The sequence below is a fragment of the Impatiens glandulifera genome, chromosome 5 (genome assembly GCF_907164915.1).
Source record: "Impatiens glandulifera chromosome 5, dImpGla2.1, whole genome shotgun sequence".
Classification (NCBI taxonomy): domain Eukaryota; kingdom Viridiplantae; phylum Streptophyta; class Magnoliopsida; order Ericales; family Balsaminaceae; genus Impatiens; species Impatiens glandulifera.
The window spans coordinates 11,136,235-11,152,387 of NC_061866.1; the positions used below are offsets into that span (position 1 = coordinate 11,136,235).

The 16,153-nt window shown below is 30.0% G+C and overlaps 2 protein-coding genes across 3 annotated transcripts; one reads left to right on the forward strand and one right to left on the reverse strand.

The window, feature by feature from the left end:
• Window positions 1-528: 528 nt before the first annotated feature.
• On the forward strand, window positions 529-2,609 carry LOC124939842 (gamma-glutamyl peptidase 5-like). The gene is made up of 4 exons (XM_047480296.1): window positions 529-884; window positions 1,872-2,024; window positions 2,106-2,273; window positions 2,354-2,609. Exons 1-4 carry the CDS (start codon window positions 561-563, stop codon window positions 2,483-2,485), a joined length of 777 nt encoding a protein of 258 aa, XP_047336252.1. The 5' UTR covers window positions 529-560; the 3' UTR covers window positions 2,486-2,609.
• A 1,800-nt stretch (window positions 2,610-4,409) lies between these two features.
• On the reverse strand, window positions 4,410-15,614 carry LOC124938500 (coiled-coil-helix-coiled-coil-helix domain-containing protein 10, mitochondrial-like). Of its 2 annotated transcripts, XM_047478941.1 has the most exons (5): window positions 15,463-15,607; window positions 14,644-14,700; window positions 14,465-14,548; window positions 14,218-14,384; window positions 13,603-13,884 (listed from the first exon to the last, which is right to left on the reverse strand). In XM_047478941.1, exons 1-5 carry the CDS (start codon window positions 15,485-15,487, stop codon window positions 13,786-13,788), a joined length of 432 nt encoding a protein of 143 aa, XP_047334897.1. In that variant the 5' UTR covers window positions 15,488-15,607; the 3' UTR covers window positions 13,603-13,785. The 2 variants fall into 2 exon arrangements, with proteins under 2 accessions (XP_047334898.1, XP_047334897.1); XM_047478942.1 differs by lacking the exons at window positions 13,603-13,884; window positions 14,218-14,384 and adding an exon at window positions 4,410-4,684 and having other exon boundaries at window positions 15,463-15,614.
• Between the last annotated feature and the right edge of the window lie 539 nt (window positions 15,615-16,153).

Genomic DNA, 16,153 nt, shown 5'->3' on the forward strand with positions numbered 1-16,153 from the left:
ATTCGAACCAACCCAATTGACCCAACTCAACTCGATTTAATCCAATATAAATAAAATCAAATATATCTATTTCATATTAAAATGACATTAAAAAAATTAAGCTAAATCACATATTAATGTTCAACATATCTTACAAAAATAAATGAATGAGTAGAAAATGATATATAACGTTGAATTAGCATGATTTAAACTTTTTAACGCTTAATTTTACTTATATAAGCGGAAAAAGCAAATCATTTTATCTTTTTATATATTCTTTCGTGTCTTCACATCATTCGTGTGTCCAGTTTAGTTTTTTTTATATATTTTTTTATTTATGTCTGGTCATAAATTGTCGGTTTAACCATTTTACTTTTAGAATTTTTAATTAGGAAAAGTAATTAATAATGAAATAAATAAAAAGGGATCCACAGGTTAATTTGGTAAATAAAGGAAGATTACAGAAAGAAGCACGTGACTCAGCTAATTCCATCTATAAATCTCCGATCATCTGCAGATCTTCTTCTTCATTCCATTTCCATTTCCATTTCTTCTTATTTCCATTTCTCTCTAATAATAAGATGGTTTTGGCCGCCGGCGTGGGGAAGAGATTCGCCGTCCTTTTGTGCGCCGATGATTCGGAATACGTAAAGAAAATGCACGGCGGATACTTTGGAGTTTTCGTTAAAATGTTGGCCGAAGAAGGCGAGAAATGGGACGTGTACAGAGTCGCCGCCGGCGAATTTCCCGACGAAGGCGAGATCTGTAATTACGACGGTTTCGTCATCACCGGAAGTTGTAGCGACGCTCATAGCAATGAAGATTGGATCTGTAACCTCTTAAAACTCCTTCACAAATTGGATTCATTAAAGAAACGTGTCCTAGGAATCTGTTTTGGACATCAGGTATTTTTTTTAATATTTTTTTTATTATAATAAATGTTCGATTTTCACTTAAAAAAAACATCTTAAATCAAAGTAATATATGGGGTATAATGTATTTTAACAATATTAATATATATATATAACCAAATTGCAATATTAATTAATTAGTTGGATTGAGTCATTTTCCATAATGAGAATGATTGTATTGACACCTTTGTTTGGTAGGTTTTTCTTTTAAAAATTTATAAAAATTAATCATCTTTTTATCTATATTTTATCACTCAAATACTAAAATATTTTTAATTATTTTATTAAAAAAATATATTATTATATTAATATTTTTTTATAAAAAATCAGTCTTTAAAAATTTATACTAAACAAATAAATTCATAAAAGATATATTAGAAGTCCTTTTTAAGTAATGATTATGACAAAGAACTCTATTTGAGTGTTACCACTTCTAACTAAAAGTCTTATTTATGGAATAATTATTTTAAATTTATAATATATTTTTAAATATTTATATTCATAATTAAAATCAATTAGTTTATTAATTAAAATACATTTTATTTTAAAAAATAATTATTTAGGTCTTTTATTTAAATAAAACCATTTTTTAAAAACATTTATACCCAACCATTACTATTTATTTAATGAGAAATACTAATTTATTATTTATTACTTTATTAATTAAAATAGTAGATTATTTTCACCTTATTTTTTTCTAAAATTTAAATATGAATTTTCAAAAATCTTATTTGAATAATTTATCTTTAAAAGAATTGTTTTTTTCATTGAATAAGATTTTGTTCAGTTAACAGTTTTTTTTAATAATTATTTATTTATTTTCAAATAATTTTGTTTATGTTATTAAAAAGTGAATAATATTGAGTGTTATTTAGATTAATCATGTATATTTTTTAAATATAATAAAAATAATGACACATTTATATTTTAATTCATTTTTTGAATGAATAATTGATAGATAAATTCAATTTTTTTTATCAGATACTAGGTCGGGCAATTGGAGGGAAAGTTGGGCGAGCAACTTCGGGTTGGGACATAGGAGTTAGATCTGTTCATCTATCGTCCGATTCCTCTAAATTGTTCTCAATATCAAGAACTACGACTCTCTCCATCATCGAATTTCACCAAGACGAGGTTTGTTTTAAATGTCATTGAACTAACCAAGCTATAAATTTGATTGTTTTTTATTTAATTTGTAAAAGTTGACTCTTAAAGGTATTGGAACTTCCCGAGAAGGCACAAGTGATAGCATGGTCGAACAAGACTGGAATCGAGATGTTTAAATATGAAGATCACATAATGGGAATTCAAGGCCATCCTGAGTATACAAAAGATATCCTCTCCCATCTCATTGATCGCCTTCAGAGTCGGAATCTCATTAAGGTAAAAATACGATAGAGTTGAGAATAAAACATTTTGTAATAATATAAACAATGTTTGAATGGAATTACGATTCGTTTCAGGAGTCTGTTGCGGAAAAGGCTAGGAGGGCTCACGACGAGGCATCGGAACCTGATAGGGAGGCGTGGAAGAAGCTATGTATTGACTTCCTCAAGGGTTGTGAAAGAAAGAAAAGAGAGATAGATGATTTGTAAGAAAAGAATGTTATGATTTTCTTAGGGTTGTTGAATTGGGGAGTTGGTTCAAGGCATTATAACTTATAATTCTAGAATGGATGCTTATTTATGGTAACCTAAAAAATGAAAGGACTTTTATGATAAACTAATTTAATAAAAATGATGTTTGATTAAAGTATTAATATGAAATGCACTTATGATGTCACAAAATATTGTTGGTGTCAAATTAGTTATTATTGGTGGTCCTTCTCATATAATTTGTTACCATTATTATTCATACCTATTTTTTGAGTCATAACAATTATACTTCAATTGGGCTGACATTATCATACCAAACCACATAGAGAAACAAATGAAGGGCTAAGATTAATTGGAGATATAAATGGCGTGTTCCTAGGAAGATTTTTTAAATAATTATTTTAAAAATCTCATTTTATTTTTTAAGAAGTGAGATATATTTTAGTAAAAGAATTATTAATATATAAAGATAAATATATTTTTATAAAAGAAATAAAAAAAATATTTTTAGTTAATAAATTAAATGATATTATTGTTAAGAAAATATTGAAATGATATTTACTTAGGTTAAAATTATTTAAAAAATGACAAATTTGTTTATAAACTTAATAACACTAGTCTTTATTTTATGTTCAAAATACTTGTTAGAATGGGCTGCTTTGCCCCGGGGAGGTTCCATAAGCCGCCGTTAGACCATCTACAATCCTAAACTCATTCTTAAACCCAAAATGCAGTAAACGTCACATCATATATTAATTAATCTTCAACCCAAAAATTTAATTACAAACCTAAAAGAATATTCTTAGAATATTCCTTTCTTATACTAACTTTTTAATCTTATTAATATTATCTATATATTTATCAACTTTACATATTTATCCTCAATCTTTTCTCATTTATTTAATAATATTAAAATAAAATTAAATATATATATCCATAATTCATAGACAACAAAATAATTCAATAATACATTTAAATAAACAAACATATTATATTAAAACAAACATTATTAATAAAAAAACACTTAGTACACGTACATATAATAAATTTAATAATTTAATTATACATTTAAAAAATATTATAATTTCATATCTTAAATGTAAAAAAATATAAGTTAAAGGATTAATTTATATGTATAGAAATTAAAAGTTATTAAAAAAAAAAAAGTCCAAAGCCATTTTTGAAAAATTGTCAAAAATGAATTAAATAAATAGTGATATTGCATATATAGGTTTTTTGGAGAGAGAGTGTTCATTCCCATTTTGCTTTTGGGGTTTGCCGGCCGGTTGGAGCAAAATTTGGGTTTGTCGGCCGATTGGAGATGCTCTTCACTACAATCTCATGTTATTTTCTTTCATCAATTTACTTATATACCAAGAATCTTAAAATTTGTTTTTGACAAGTTTTACACATCAATCAAATGCTAAAAGACCAAACAAATCTTCTAACATGGATAGTAATTTGGCATAGAAAAAAAAAATGATAATTCATAAAATAACCCATATTGTGATTATGTTTTGTTAAAGACATTTTGTCAAATCACATATGCCCTTATTAGTCAATTTATTGATGACCCAATAATTCATCATATTCCCATTGAAGACAAAGATAATACTGTAATGTTGAGTTGAGATGATTTAAGTGCCTATCATTGAGCCGGAATTCTTCCTGCATTCTACCAACATATCCATGTAGAATTGGCATTTGCTGATATCGCTTGCAGAGCTATTCAAACACTGCATTTAATAGTTGTTATATAACCAAATATTAGTACAATTTTGATACTTCTGATCAAGTCAAAACTATGTATGTAACTAAACACGATTTCCCAAATTGTTTCCAATAAAATTATTGATTGTTTCTAGTCTAGATCCAAATCCATACTCAGCCCGGACCCATAAAATGTTTCCAAATGAAACATGGTATACTCCAATTAGAAGGGTTGTTCTTCCTCTGAATTTCAATAACATAACAGCAATTGAAACAAAACAAAAAAAGAGAAGTTTAAGGATGAAGAGTTACATACATCTTGGAAGGCAGTGGACTGGACATTGCATGAATCAGATTCAGACCCCATTGAATTAGTAACTGGAGCAGCAGTTGCTTGAGATGCAACAGCTTCATGCTGAATAGTACGAGGTCCCATAACAGCATCCACAGCCCTATGTGCCACAGCACTTCCAGTTCCAAAAGCCATACCTAAAGTGAAGGAATGGATAAAATTAGCAAAACAAAAAAGAGCACAAACAAACATTATAGGCTTAATTAGCTATGATCAATTTCACTTGCCTCGAACTATTCCTCCAAGGAAAGATCCACCACCACCATCATCATCATCCTCAACAGTTGCTGGGGGAGGATTACGAACAGGAGAAGCACGAGGAGCAGGACGACTACGACGAGGAGAATGACGAGGAGAATGACGAGGAGAAGGACGAGGAGAAGGACGAGGAGAAGGACGAGGAGAAGGACGAGGAGAAGGACGCGCTGACCTTCCTGTAATAATAATAATAATGGAAGAATGTTAAAGAACACAACCAACTCAATTCTCAACTCTCAAGTCCTCTCTAAACATACAAATTATGAAGAGAAAACACAAAGCTGTTGGTCTGATCAGATATTAGATGCACTGAGTGAGTCCAGTAAAAACTTGGAAGAAAAGAAATGCATAAACAGATTCAGAAACAAAGAGAGGAAGAGATTACTGACCACTAGAAGAGCTTCGACTTCGACGAGGCATGATATTTCGATCGATCTGCAAACCCTAACCCTAGATAGATAAACGATAAGAAGATGCAAGAAGAGAATGTTGCATGAAAACTTTATAATGTTTATTTATTTATTTAATAAACACAAAGATCGTGAACTTGGAATAATAGGTGAAGCAGGTTGAGTTTTCAAAGACTCGTTTGGAATATAAACATCATCTTTATTTGTCATCAAAACAAAATAATAATCTTAATTTTTTTATTTTAAATTAATAAAAGATAAATAAAAAGCTAATCTATATATATCATACATCTTCAATTTAAAATATATTTAATAAAATCTAAGCTTCTAAATTTTATAGTAATAAATTAACTTTATTTAATATTTGTTAGGAACCTAGAATTTGGGTGACCAAAACTCCTACCTAAATTCAAAATATTAATTTGAGTAAGTTAATTTGAGTTAGGTTAATTTAAGTTGAGTCAGGTTATCCAAGTTTTCCAAATTAAATTAATTTAATTTAATTCTATTAATTATCTTCTAACTCTAATATATTCTCTTGATTTTTATTATTTTGATCTCCATTATAATCAAATGAAAATTAATTGAAATTTTAAAAACTCATTAATAATATATTTATTTATATTATAGCTATGCATAACTAACATATATATCAACTATTGTTTTAAATTTTTTTAATAAATTAATTTGTTTATGAAAATAAAGAAAGTTTATCCTATTCAACTTTATTTAGTATGAGTTGAAATATATGAAGAACAAGTTGATTATTGTTCTTGATGTGAATAGAAAAAGAATTATAAGATGAATGATTTGTTATTATTAATTTGTTGATTTACAAACATCAATTTTATACTTATGAAAAGCATAACTGAATTTCTAACTAATAGCTAACTAAATTCCTAACTAATAGCTAATTAAAAAACTAATTAGTAAAAGAAAAATATAACTAAAATCTAGCCTAACTAATAGAGAATGATTACTAAAATCAATTACTTTTATCATCCCCTTCAAGCGAAATGGTGAGGCACAAATCTAGAGCTTGCTTCCTAAAATAGCAAACCTATGAGAGGTAAAACATTTTGTAAGAATGTCAGCAATTTGATCTTCAGTAGAGATATATTTTATGAATAATTGTTTACGAGAGATTTTTTCTCTAACGAAGTGAAAATCGATCTCAATATGTTTTGTGCGAGCATGAAATACTGGATTTGCTGATAAAAATGCAGCACCAATATTATCACACCAAAGTATGGGAGCTGAAGGTAGCGAGACTCGAAGTTCACTGAGTAGAGATTGAATCCAACATAGATCAGTAGTTGCATGTGCAAGAGCACAGTATTCAGATTCAGTACTGGAACGAGCAACAACTTGTTGTTTCTTAGAGTTCCAAGAAATAATATTGTCGCCAAAAAATGTGCAATAACCAGTCGTAGATCTACGGTCATCGGGACATCCTGCCCAATCAGCATCATAGTAGGTGGTAAGAGTGAGTTGTGGCGTTGAGCGAAGAAAAATCCCATGTCGAGGAGTGTGTCTAAGATATCGTAAAATACGTTTTACTGCTTCCCAATGAGAAGTAGTTGGAGCTTGCATGTATTGACATGCTCGATTAACTGCGAAGGCTAACTCGGGACGAGTTAAAGTGAGGTATTGAAGGGCTCCAACTAGCTATGCTCCGATATTGAAAAGGATCTTGTAAAGGATCTCCATCATGTTTAGAGAGAAAGGAACCAGAAGATATTGGAGTATGTAATGGTTTAGATTGAAGCATATTAGCCCGAGTCAAAATGTCATCCACATATTTTGATTGACATAAGAACATGCCATCCTTTGTGCGTGTGGCTTCCATGCCAAGGAAGTAGTGTATTTGATCTAAATCCTTAACTGGAAATAAAAGATTTAAACGACGAATAATCTCTTTAATAAATGATTGAGAATTTTCTGTAAGAATAATATCATCCACGTATACTAAAAAATAGGCGGATGTTGTTGATGTATGACATATGAAAAGAGCAGTGTCAGATTTTGATTTAGTAAAACCAATTGACACTAAAGCATTTTTAAGAGTGGAGTACCAAGCCCGAGGAGCCTGTTTGAGTCCATATATTGCCTTGTTAAGTTTGCATACATGATTAGGAAAGTCTCGATGCACAAAACCAGGCGGTTGTGACATGTAGACTTCTTCGTTTAAGAACCCATGAAGAAACGCATTGCTGATATCTAGTTGGTGTATAAACCATTGATGCAAGATAGCCAAAGTTAGAATAATACGAATAGTTGTAGGTTTTGCCACTGGGCTAAAAGTCTCTTCATAATCAATACCTTGTTGTTGATGAAAACCTTTAGCCACAAGACGTGCTTTATGACGATCAATTGTCCCATCTGATTTGTGTTTGAGTTTGAAAATCCATTTGCAACCAACAATATTGTATGATGATTTTCGAGGAATAAGAGACCACGTTTTATTTTGAATAAGTGCATTGTATTCATCTGTCATGGCAAGTCTCCATTGTGGATTTTTATTAGCATTAGTAAAACACGTAGGTGTAGTAGCGGAAGTAATAGTAATGAGGGCAGATGATGCCATAGAACGTGATTTATTTCGGGTGATCATATGATGATTAGAACATGTAGACATGTGATTTATTGTGTTAGTTTGTAGTGAAAGTGAAATAGTAGATGTAGTATTTGATTGAGTAATATCTATTAAATTTGTAGTATTCATAGGTGTCGGCGTGATCGAAGAGGAAGATGGTGGCGATGACAAATTATTATGAGCTGGAACATTTAATATGTTTGTAGAAAGAGATGATTCAACATCACGAGACTGTGGAGATATTTGTACAACACTATTATTTTTGAATGGAAAATTGATTTCGTCAAATGTAACATGTCGAGAGATAAAAATACGTCCAGATGGAATATGAAGACACTTATAACCTTTGTGAGACAGACTATAACCAATAAAACTGTAAAGAGTAGTATGATAATCAAACTTATGTTGATTATACGGTCGTGTAAGCGGATAACAAGAACAACCAAAAGTATTCAAAAAACCATAATCAGGTTGAGAGTTGAATAAAATTTCAAACGGTGATCGTTGATGTAGAGTTAAAGTCAGAAGACGGTTTATTAGATATGTAGTTGTTTCAAAAGCTTCACTCCAATAATATAGTGGCATAGAAGCATGAGCTAATAATGTAAGACCAGTTTCCGTTATGTGACGAATTTTACGTTCAGCAATACCGTTTTGTTCACTTGTATGTGGGAAAGATAGACGATGTAGAATACCGTGGTGATTTGTTAATAATTTAAAATTCTTGTATTCACCACCCAGTCTGTTTGTAACATTTTTATTTTGCGACTAAATAGGTTTTCAACAAGACGAAGAAAATTGATAAATGTATCCAAAACATCCAACTTTTTCTTTAAAGGATATAACCATGTAAAACTACTAAAATCATCCACAAAGTGTACAAAATAACGACAACCATTAGACGAAAATTCAAGAGCAGGTCCTCAAACATCCGAATGAATTAAGTCTAAAGGCGCATGAGATGTAGAATTAGAAAGCGAAAAAGGTAATTTTGTGCTTTTCCATATTGACATGATGTACAAAATGGATACCCAAAAGTGGTAGTTTAAATTGTGATATGACTAAGGATGTAGTAGCGTTAGAGGGATGTCCTAGTCGTGAGTGCCATATATGAGCTGAAGATCGGATACCAATAAACACTTATTTTTCTGAATGATTCGAAGACGGATTTTGAGTAGGTTCAAGGCAATAAAGTCCGTCTTTAAGTGATTCTTTAAGAAGCACCGTCTTCGTGTTCTGATCCTTAATAAGACAAACATCCGGATGAAATTCGAAAAATACTTTGTTATCAGCTGAAAATCTCGCAACACTAATAAGATTTTTAGTGATTTCTGGTGCATGTAATATAGTACGTAAATAAAGAGTGCGTTGAGAACTTGTGATTTTGGTGGTGCCAATATTATGAATAATTAAAGGTGTGTCATTACCAACTTTAATTGTTTCTATACCTTTATAAGGAGCATTGACATGTAGATTATTTAGATCAAATGTGATATGATCAGTGGCACCCGAATCAGGATACCAAGTTGGATCAGCAATAGTAGACGGTGTTGCTAGAAAAACGGTGTGATTTGTTGAAGATGTAAGTCGAGAGCATCCGAGTGCAGTGTGTCCTTGTACATTACAAATTTGGCACGGTGGATTATAGAAATAATTTTCCGAGCGATGACCAGTTTTGTTGCAATAAGTACACCATGGGCGATTGTTGTCTTGGGAAGTATACCCATTTCCAGAATGAACAGATTGATTTGACCCAAAATTAATTTTAGAATTAGAACTTTGGGTTGTTGCTGGTTTGTTAGACAATGGATCAGTAATAAAATTACTTTTAGTGGAGTAGGTGGATGATGGTGGGCCATAGGCGTGATTAGAAGGAGGTGATGGATGACTGGAAGAATTAAAGTTTGCAGGTTGTGGGCTATGGCCATGTGAGTAATTAGAATACTCATTTGAATTTGAAGATATTTGATGAGATCTAGTCCCACGTGACTTTCGATTCTCTCCTTCCACGGTAAGCCACATTAACAGAAGAAGATGAAATACTTCCAAAACTCTTCTGTTTGAAATTCAGTCGGTTTTCATGGTTAAGAAGTATAATGGTCATCTCATCAAACGATACATATTTAACCGATGTTAGAGTGCATATCATCGATTCATACTCTTCGGGAAGTCCATTCAAAAGTTGTAGTTGTAGATCTTGATCTGATATTTCTTGTCCTGTAGTCATTAATGAATCTGCTATGTTTTTGAGTTCTTGAATAAAGTCGTGTAGTGGACGAGAGCCTTTATGAGCATTGTGAAGTTGATTACACAATTGTAACAGTCTACTTTTAGATTGTGTCGCGTATGTGTTATGCAGATTCATCCAGAGTTCTTGTGAGGAGGTGCATCTTGAACATTGTTGTCTGATCTGATCCGATAGTGTTGAGAAAAGCCAAGTGAGTTCTCTTTGATCTCTAATTCGCCATGATTTGTAGTCTGGGTTGAAGATTTCGACTATCACTGATTCGGTGTTCCTTGATTTGACGAACTTAGGAGGGGCTTTTAGGGTTCCTTCTACCAGATCCAGAAAATCATAACTCTCCAAGATTGGCATAACCTGAGATCTCCAGTAAGTGAAATTATTGATATCTAATTTTATACTTACTAGAATATTTGGAAGCACTTGATTGTTGCCTTCCATTGTTATTGTGGGAGTCTTCCCTTACTGCTCTGATACCAAGTTGAAATATATGAAGAACAAGTTGATTATTGTTCTTGATGTGAATAGAAAAAGAATTATAAGATTCACGGACTCTTTCGTGTCGTGTTATTTGTGTCCACGAGTTTATTCGTGTTCACGAGTTTATTCGTGTTCACGAGTTTATTCGTGTCGTACTAACTCGTGTTTAAATACGTGTTTCGTGTTATTTCGACTAAATTTTGTTATCGTGTCTTGACACTCATGTTAATTATTTATTTATTTATATATACTAAATTATATTGTTAGTAAAACTTATAAAATATTATTATATTATCAAAGTTAAATTATTATCATATATTTTGTTTGAATGTTTTAATAATAATTAAAATTTTAAAATAATTTTAAATTTTAAAAATAATATGTAAATTAATAAAAGTAATATGTGAGATAATTATTATGAGACTTAAATTTCTATTTATATAATTTATTTATTATTTATATTTTATTTTAATAATTTATTTTAATATTTTAGTATATTTAATTTTAATTATATATATTATATTTATAAAATTAAATAATTTATAAATTTAATGAAAATGTAAATATATTTAGAGAGACGTGGTCATTTGATAATATTAATGTAAAAGTGGGTAGTTTGAGAAAGAAATGGAAGAGAATGTGGGAAAGGTGGGTAAAATTTATAAATATATATTATTATATTGTTAAAATTAAAATTAAAATTATTATCATATATTTATTATTTAATGTATTAATAATAATTAAAATTATAAATAATAAAAAAGTTAATAAGTAATTAATAAAATAATATCGAAGAGAATTATTGATAGACTCACATTTTTTTCATATAATTTATTTTTTATTTATATTTTATTTTAATTTATATTATTTAAGTTTATATTTTATTTTAATATTATATTTTAGTGTGTTTAATTTTAATTATAAATATTATTTTTATGAAATTAAATAATTTCATAATTGAATAAAAATGTAATAGGTTTTGAGAATGTTAAAGTGGGTAGCGGTCATTTGACTAATTGTGTTTATGTCGTCTCGTGTGTATACTCGTGTTTGTGTCGTGTCTATACTTGTGTCGTGTCTATACTTGTGTCGTGTCCGTATCGACTCGTAACCGTGTTTCGATCGTATAAACTCATAATCGTGTCGTGACCGTGTCGTCTCATGTCTGTATCGTGTTAACTCAAGACCCGAGTGAGATAATATCGTATCGTGTCGTTCCGTACAAATATCGTGTTGAATCGTGTCAGTTCATATTTAGCTAACCCATTGCCCAGCTCTAATTAGAGCTGACATTATCCTACCAAACCACATAGAGAAACAAATGAAGGGTTAAGATTAATCTTGTTCCTAAGAAGTTTTTTAAATAATTTACGGATTATTTAAAAAAAAATCATCGATGTTGATTTTGAAGATATTTTTTAGGAAAAGAATTATTATTATATGAGATAAAATATTTTTAAAATATAAATAAAGAAATTTTTTAGTTAATAAATTATATTATTAATAAGACAATAGTGAAATGATATTTAATTAGTTAAATAAATGTTTAAGTGAGTTGGTGAACCTATAACTAGTGATAGAAGACTATCTAGCTTGGTTTGGAGAGCACTAATTGAGGTCAAATTCATTTTGTTGCTAAAAGTTATCGGTTTGGTTTGGAAAGAACTAGTGAGTTCAAATTCATTTTGTTGCTGAATTCAAATTCATTTTGTTGCTAAAAGTTACGGCTTAAATGATGTTGAACTATTAACCCTACTTATTCGGACGAGTGTTTACCCCCAAAGTGTTCCGGACCGCATGCATACATCACTAAGTAACTTAGTGCAAGAGAAGTGCTACAACCAAGAAACAGAGAAGCCAGCGACTAAGGAGCAGCCGAGGCCGAGCACAATAGAATTACGACTAAGCTCCCTTAGGAAAGGATAACTAGAAGGCCTGTTTAATTATTTATAAAAGGACGAACAAAGTCATATTTGTTTTATAAATCTCTACCACTTCCCCACTACTTGTCCACTACTTGTCTTTATTTTATGTTTATTTCCTTTACATTTTATTTTATTTTATTTAAATAGTCTGAATTAAAATATAAAAAAATAGCATCACTACAAAAATAAACGGTTAAATTTAATGATGAACTACAAATAATTATGTTTATGCATATATCATATTTATTTAGTTTAAAAAATTAAATTATTTTTATTAATTATTATATTTATTTAATATAACTTAAATGTAAAAATATTAAAATAGTGAAATAGTGAAGCTTCGATATATTAAATGATAATTTAAAACAAAATATTTATTTTCAAATTTTATAATAAGATTAATAATTTTAATTTATATAATTTTATTTATAATACAACATTGTTATTTAATATATATAACTAATCTTTCTGTTATTTATTAAACTAAGTTCATAGTGACTTCATACTATTAAACAATATTATTATATATTTTAACAATATATTAAAATTATCAATCTACTAAATAATTCAAAGTAAAATTATTACTTTTGAAATATTTCATTATAAATAATTATTATTTATATAATTTGGTTGAACATTTATTTAACAAATATTTTAATAGTTATTTTAAACAAAATACAATTTAATTATAATTATAATTTTATAAAAAAAAAATCAAAATAAAATTTGAAGTTCAAATATTAATAGTTTGTTTGTAAAACCAAATACCTATAAACATGACATTCCCGTAATATATTCACTTAATTAACTAAAATATCATTATTTTATTTTATAAATTTTAAATTAGTAGTCATTTTAATATTTCTATCAATAAATTAGTGTTAAGAAAAAAAAATGGTGTTCAAAATACTTGCTAGAATGGGCTACCTAGCCCATGGGCTGATGGGCTCTCCCATAGGCCGGCCATTAATACCCAATTCATCACTACAATCTCATGCTCTTATTCTTTCATCAATTTACTTATATACCAAGAATCTTAAAATTTGTTTTGACAAGTTTTACACATCAATCAAATGCTAAAAGAGCACAAACAGATCTTATAACATGAGTAAGGAAAAGGTAATTGGCATATATGTTAAGGAAGGGAAGAAGGGATTAAATCATAGAAAAAAAAATGATAAATCATAAAATAACCCATAGTGTTATGATTATGTTTTGTTAAAGACATTTTGTCAAATCACATATACCCTTATTAGTCCATTTATTGATGACCCAATAATTCATATTCCATTGAAGACAAAGATAATACCCGTTGTGTTGAGATGATTTAAGCGCCAATCATTGAACCGGAGTTCTTCCTGCATTCTGCCAACATATCCATGTAGAACTGGCATTTGCTGATATCGCTTCCAGAGCTATTCAAACACTGCATTAATAGTGTTGTTGTTGTTAATAGAGCTAAATGAAAATGTCTAAATTTTAAGTATTTGGTTTTCAGGCTTGAGAATCATAATGTTTTGTTGAGTCAAACTAAGTATGTAACCAAACATGATATGGTATGAATTCAAATCTCCCAAATGAGAGAAATGTGTTTTTAATAAGTTATCTGATAGTTTCCATACCCAGCCCAGACCCATAAAGTTTTTCCAAATGAACATGGTATACTCCAACTAGAAGGGTTGTTATTTCCTCTGAATTTCAATAACATAACAGCAATTGAAAAAAAGAAAGAGAAGTTTAAGGATGAAGAGTTTCATACATCTTGGAAGGCACTGGAATGGACATTGCATGAATCAGATCCCATTGAATTAGTAACTGGAGCAGCAGTTGCTTGAGATGCAACAGCTTCATGCTGAATAGTGCGAGGTCCCATAACAGCATCCACAGCCCTATGTGCCACAGAACTTCCAGTTCCAAAAGCCATACCTAAAGTGAAGTAATGGATAAGATTAGCAAAAAGGGAACAAACATTATAGTCTTAGCTATGATCCATCAATTTCACTTGCCTTGAGCTATGGTAGATCCAATTCCTCCAAGTAAAGATCCACCACCACCACCTTGAACAGTTGCTGGGGGAGGAGCATGGCTAGCTATGGGAGTTAAAAAAAAAAAAATCCAAATCAGAAATGTTCACATAATAAAAAAAAGTTAGAAGCAATTGTAATAAAAGAGAATTATCATAAACCTGTCTGAGGGGGATTACGAACTGGAGAAGGACGAGGAGCAGGACGTGCTGACCTTCCTGTAATAATAATAATAATAATGGAAGAATTGTAAAGAACCCAACCAACTCAACTCAACTCAACTCAACTCAACTCAAGTCCTCTCTAAACATACAAATTATGAAGAGAAAACACAAAGCTGTTGTCTGATCAGATATTAGATGCACGAGTCCAGTAAAAACTTGGAAGAAAAGAAATACATAAACAGATTCAGGAACAACAAAATTAGCATGGAAAAGCAACACACGGGAGATTCAGCCTCATGTATGAGTAGTATAACTTGTAGTATGATTAGGGATGCAAATATGATGTAATAGTTTCTGATTTCTTCCTAGCCCCTCTCTTCGTCTCAATTCTGATTCAATCATAAATACCCCTCATTCTAGCTGATTCTGGTCACTATTAACGTTCTTGTTTAGTTTGTGCCCTCTTTATAGGATATAGCCTATAGGATAGGGACACAAGAGAAAAGCATTCTGATTTGAGATAGACTAATAATATATAGCTAGGACGAGTCTATATTACATATAATTTTAGGTCGTCGTAAAGTATAAAGGAGAAGAAAAGGAGCCAAAGCATATGCACATCAGCAAAATAGGTTAGGTTAGGTATATAACTTGAAATGATCTATCTATCTATACATAAACATGACCTGTTTGGTCTTAATCGTCATTCTTAGATTGCAAGTGGCGAAAACAACAAATACAGATTCAGTATTCCAGCAACCAGAATCGATTGAATGTCTATAGATAGAAAAACAAGGAAAGAAAGAGATTACTGACCACCAGAAGAGCTTCGACGAGGCATGATTTTTTCGATTTGCAAACCCTAGAGAGATAAACGATACAGATGATGAAAGAAGACGTAGAATAAAATGTTAATATATAAACACAATATATAGATGTTTGGTTGTTACTTAGCCGCCGCGTGAACTTGGAATAGGTTAAGCAGGTTGAATTTTCAAAGACTCGTTTGGAATAATAATCCACTCATGGTTAGAAATTAGAATAAACATCTTTATTTGTAATAAAATAAATTAAAATAAACATCTTTGTTTCTAATCCACTCATGGTTAGAAATTAAAAATATTTTTAATAAAATCTCAGCTTCTAAATTTTATACTAATAAATTAACTTTAATTTAATATTTTCAAGGTGAACATAGTTTCGTGACCAAAACCTAAACACATAATATTAATTTGAGTTGGGTTGAATTTAAGTTTAGATTGGGGTTGGATTAAGATTACCTAAATTAAATTAATTAGCATGTATCTCGTGCATTTGCACGAGTAAAAATATAAAAAATCGTGAAAAAAATATTACGGTAAAAAATTTATAGGCGGGTCAACCCACAATCCGACCCAAGTATCCATTTACTCTCACATATATCCAAATTAACCACAGCTCTCGACCGGCAATCCGAACACTTTAAAAATTAAGCATCATTATTATATATAAATTAGTTAGTTAAAAA

Excerpts from the sequence above, each read along its gene's own strand:
- LOC124938500 (XM_047478941.1), bottom strand. The coding sequence starts at position 15,487 with ATGCCTCGTCGAAGCTCTTCTGGTG. Across the intron at positions 14,701-15,462 it reads TCGTCGAAGCTCTTCTGGTG|GAAGGTCAGCACGTCCTGCT; the intron begins GTCAGTAATCTC and ends TTATTATTACAG. Across the intron at positions 14,385-14,464 it reads TGGATCTACCATAGCTCAAG|GTATGGCTTTTGGAACTGGA; the intron begins GCAAGTGAAATT and ends ACTTCACTTTAG.
- LOC124939842 (XM_047480296.1), top strand. The coding sequence starts at position 561 with ATGGTTTTGGCCGCCGGCGTGGGGAAGAGATTCGCCGTCCTTTTGTGC. Across the intron at positions 2,025-2,105 it reads TCGAATTTCACCAAGACGAG|GTATTGGAACTTCCCGAGAA; the intron begins GTTTGTTTTAAA and ends TGACTCTTAAAG. Across the intron at positions 2,274-2,353 it reads AGAGTCGGAATCTCATTAAG|GAGTCTGTTGCGGAAAAGGC; the intron begins GTAAAAATACGA and ends GATTCGTTTCAG.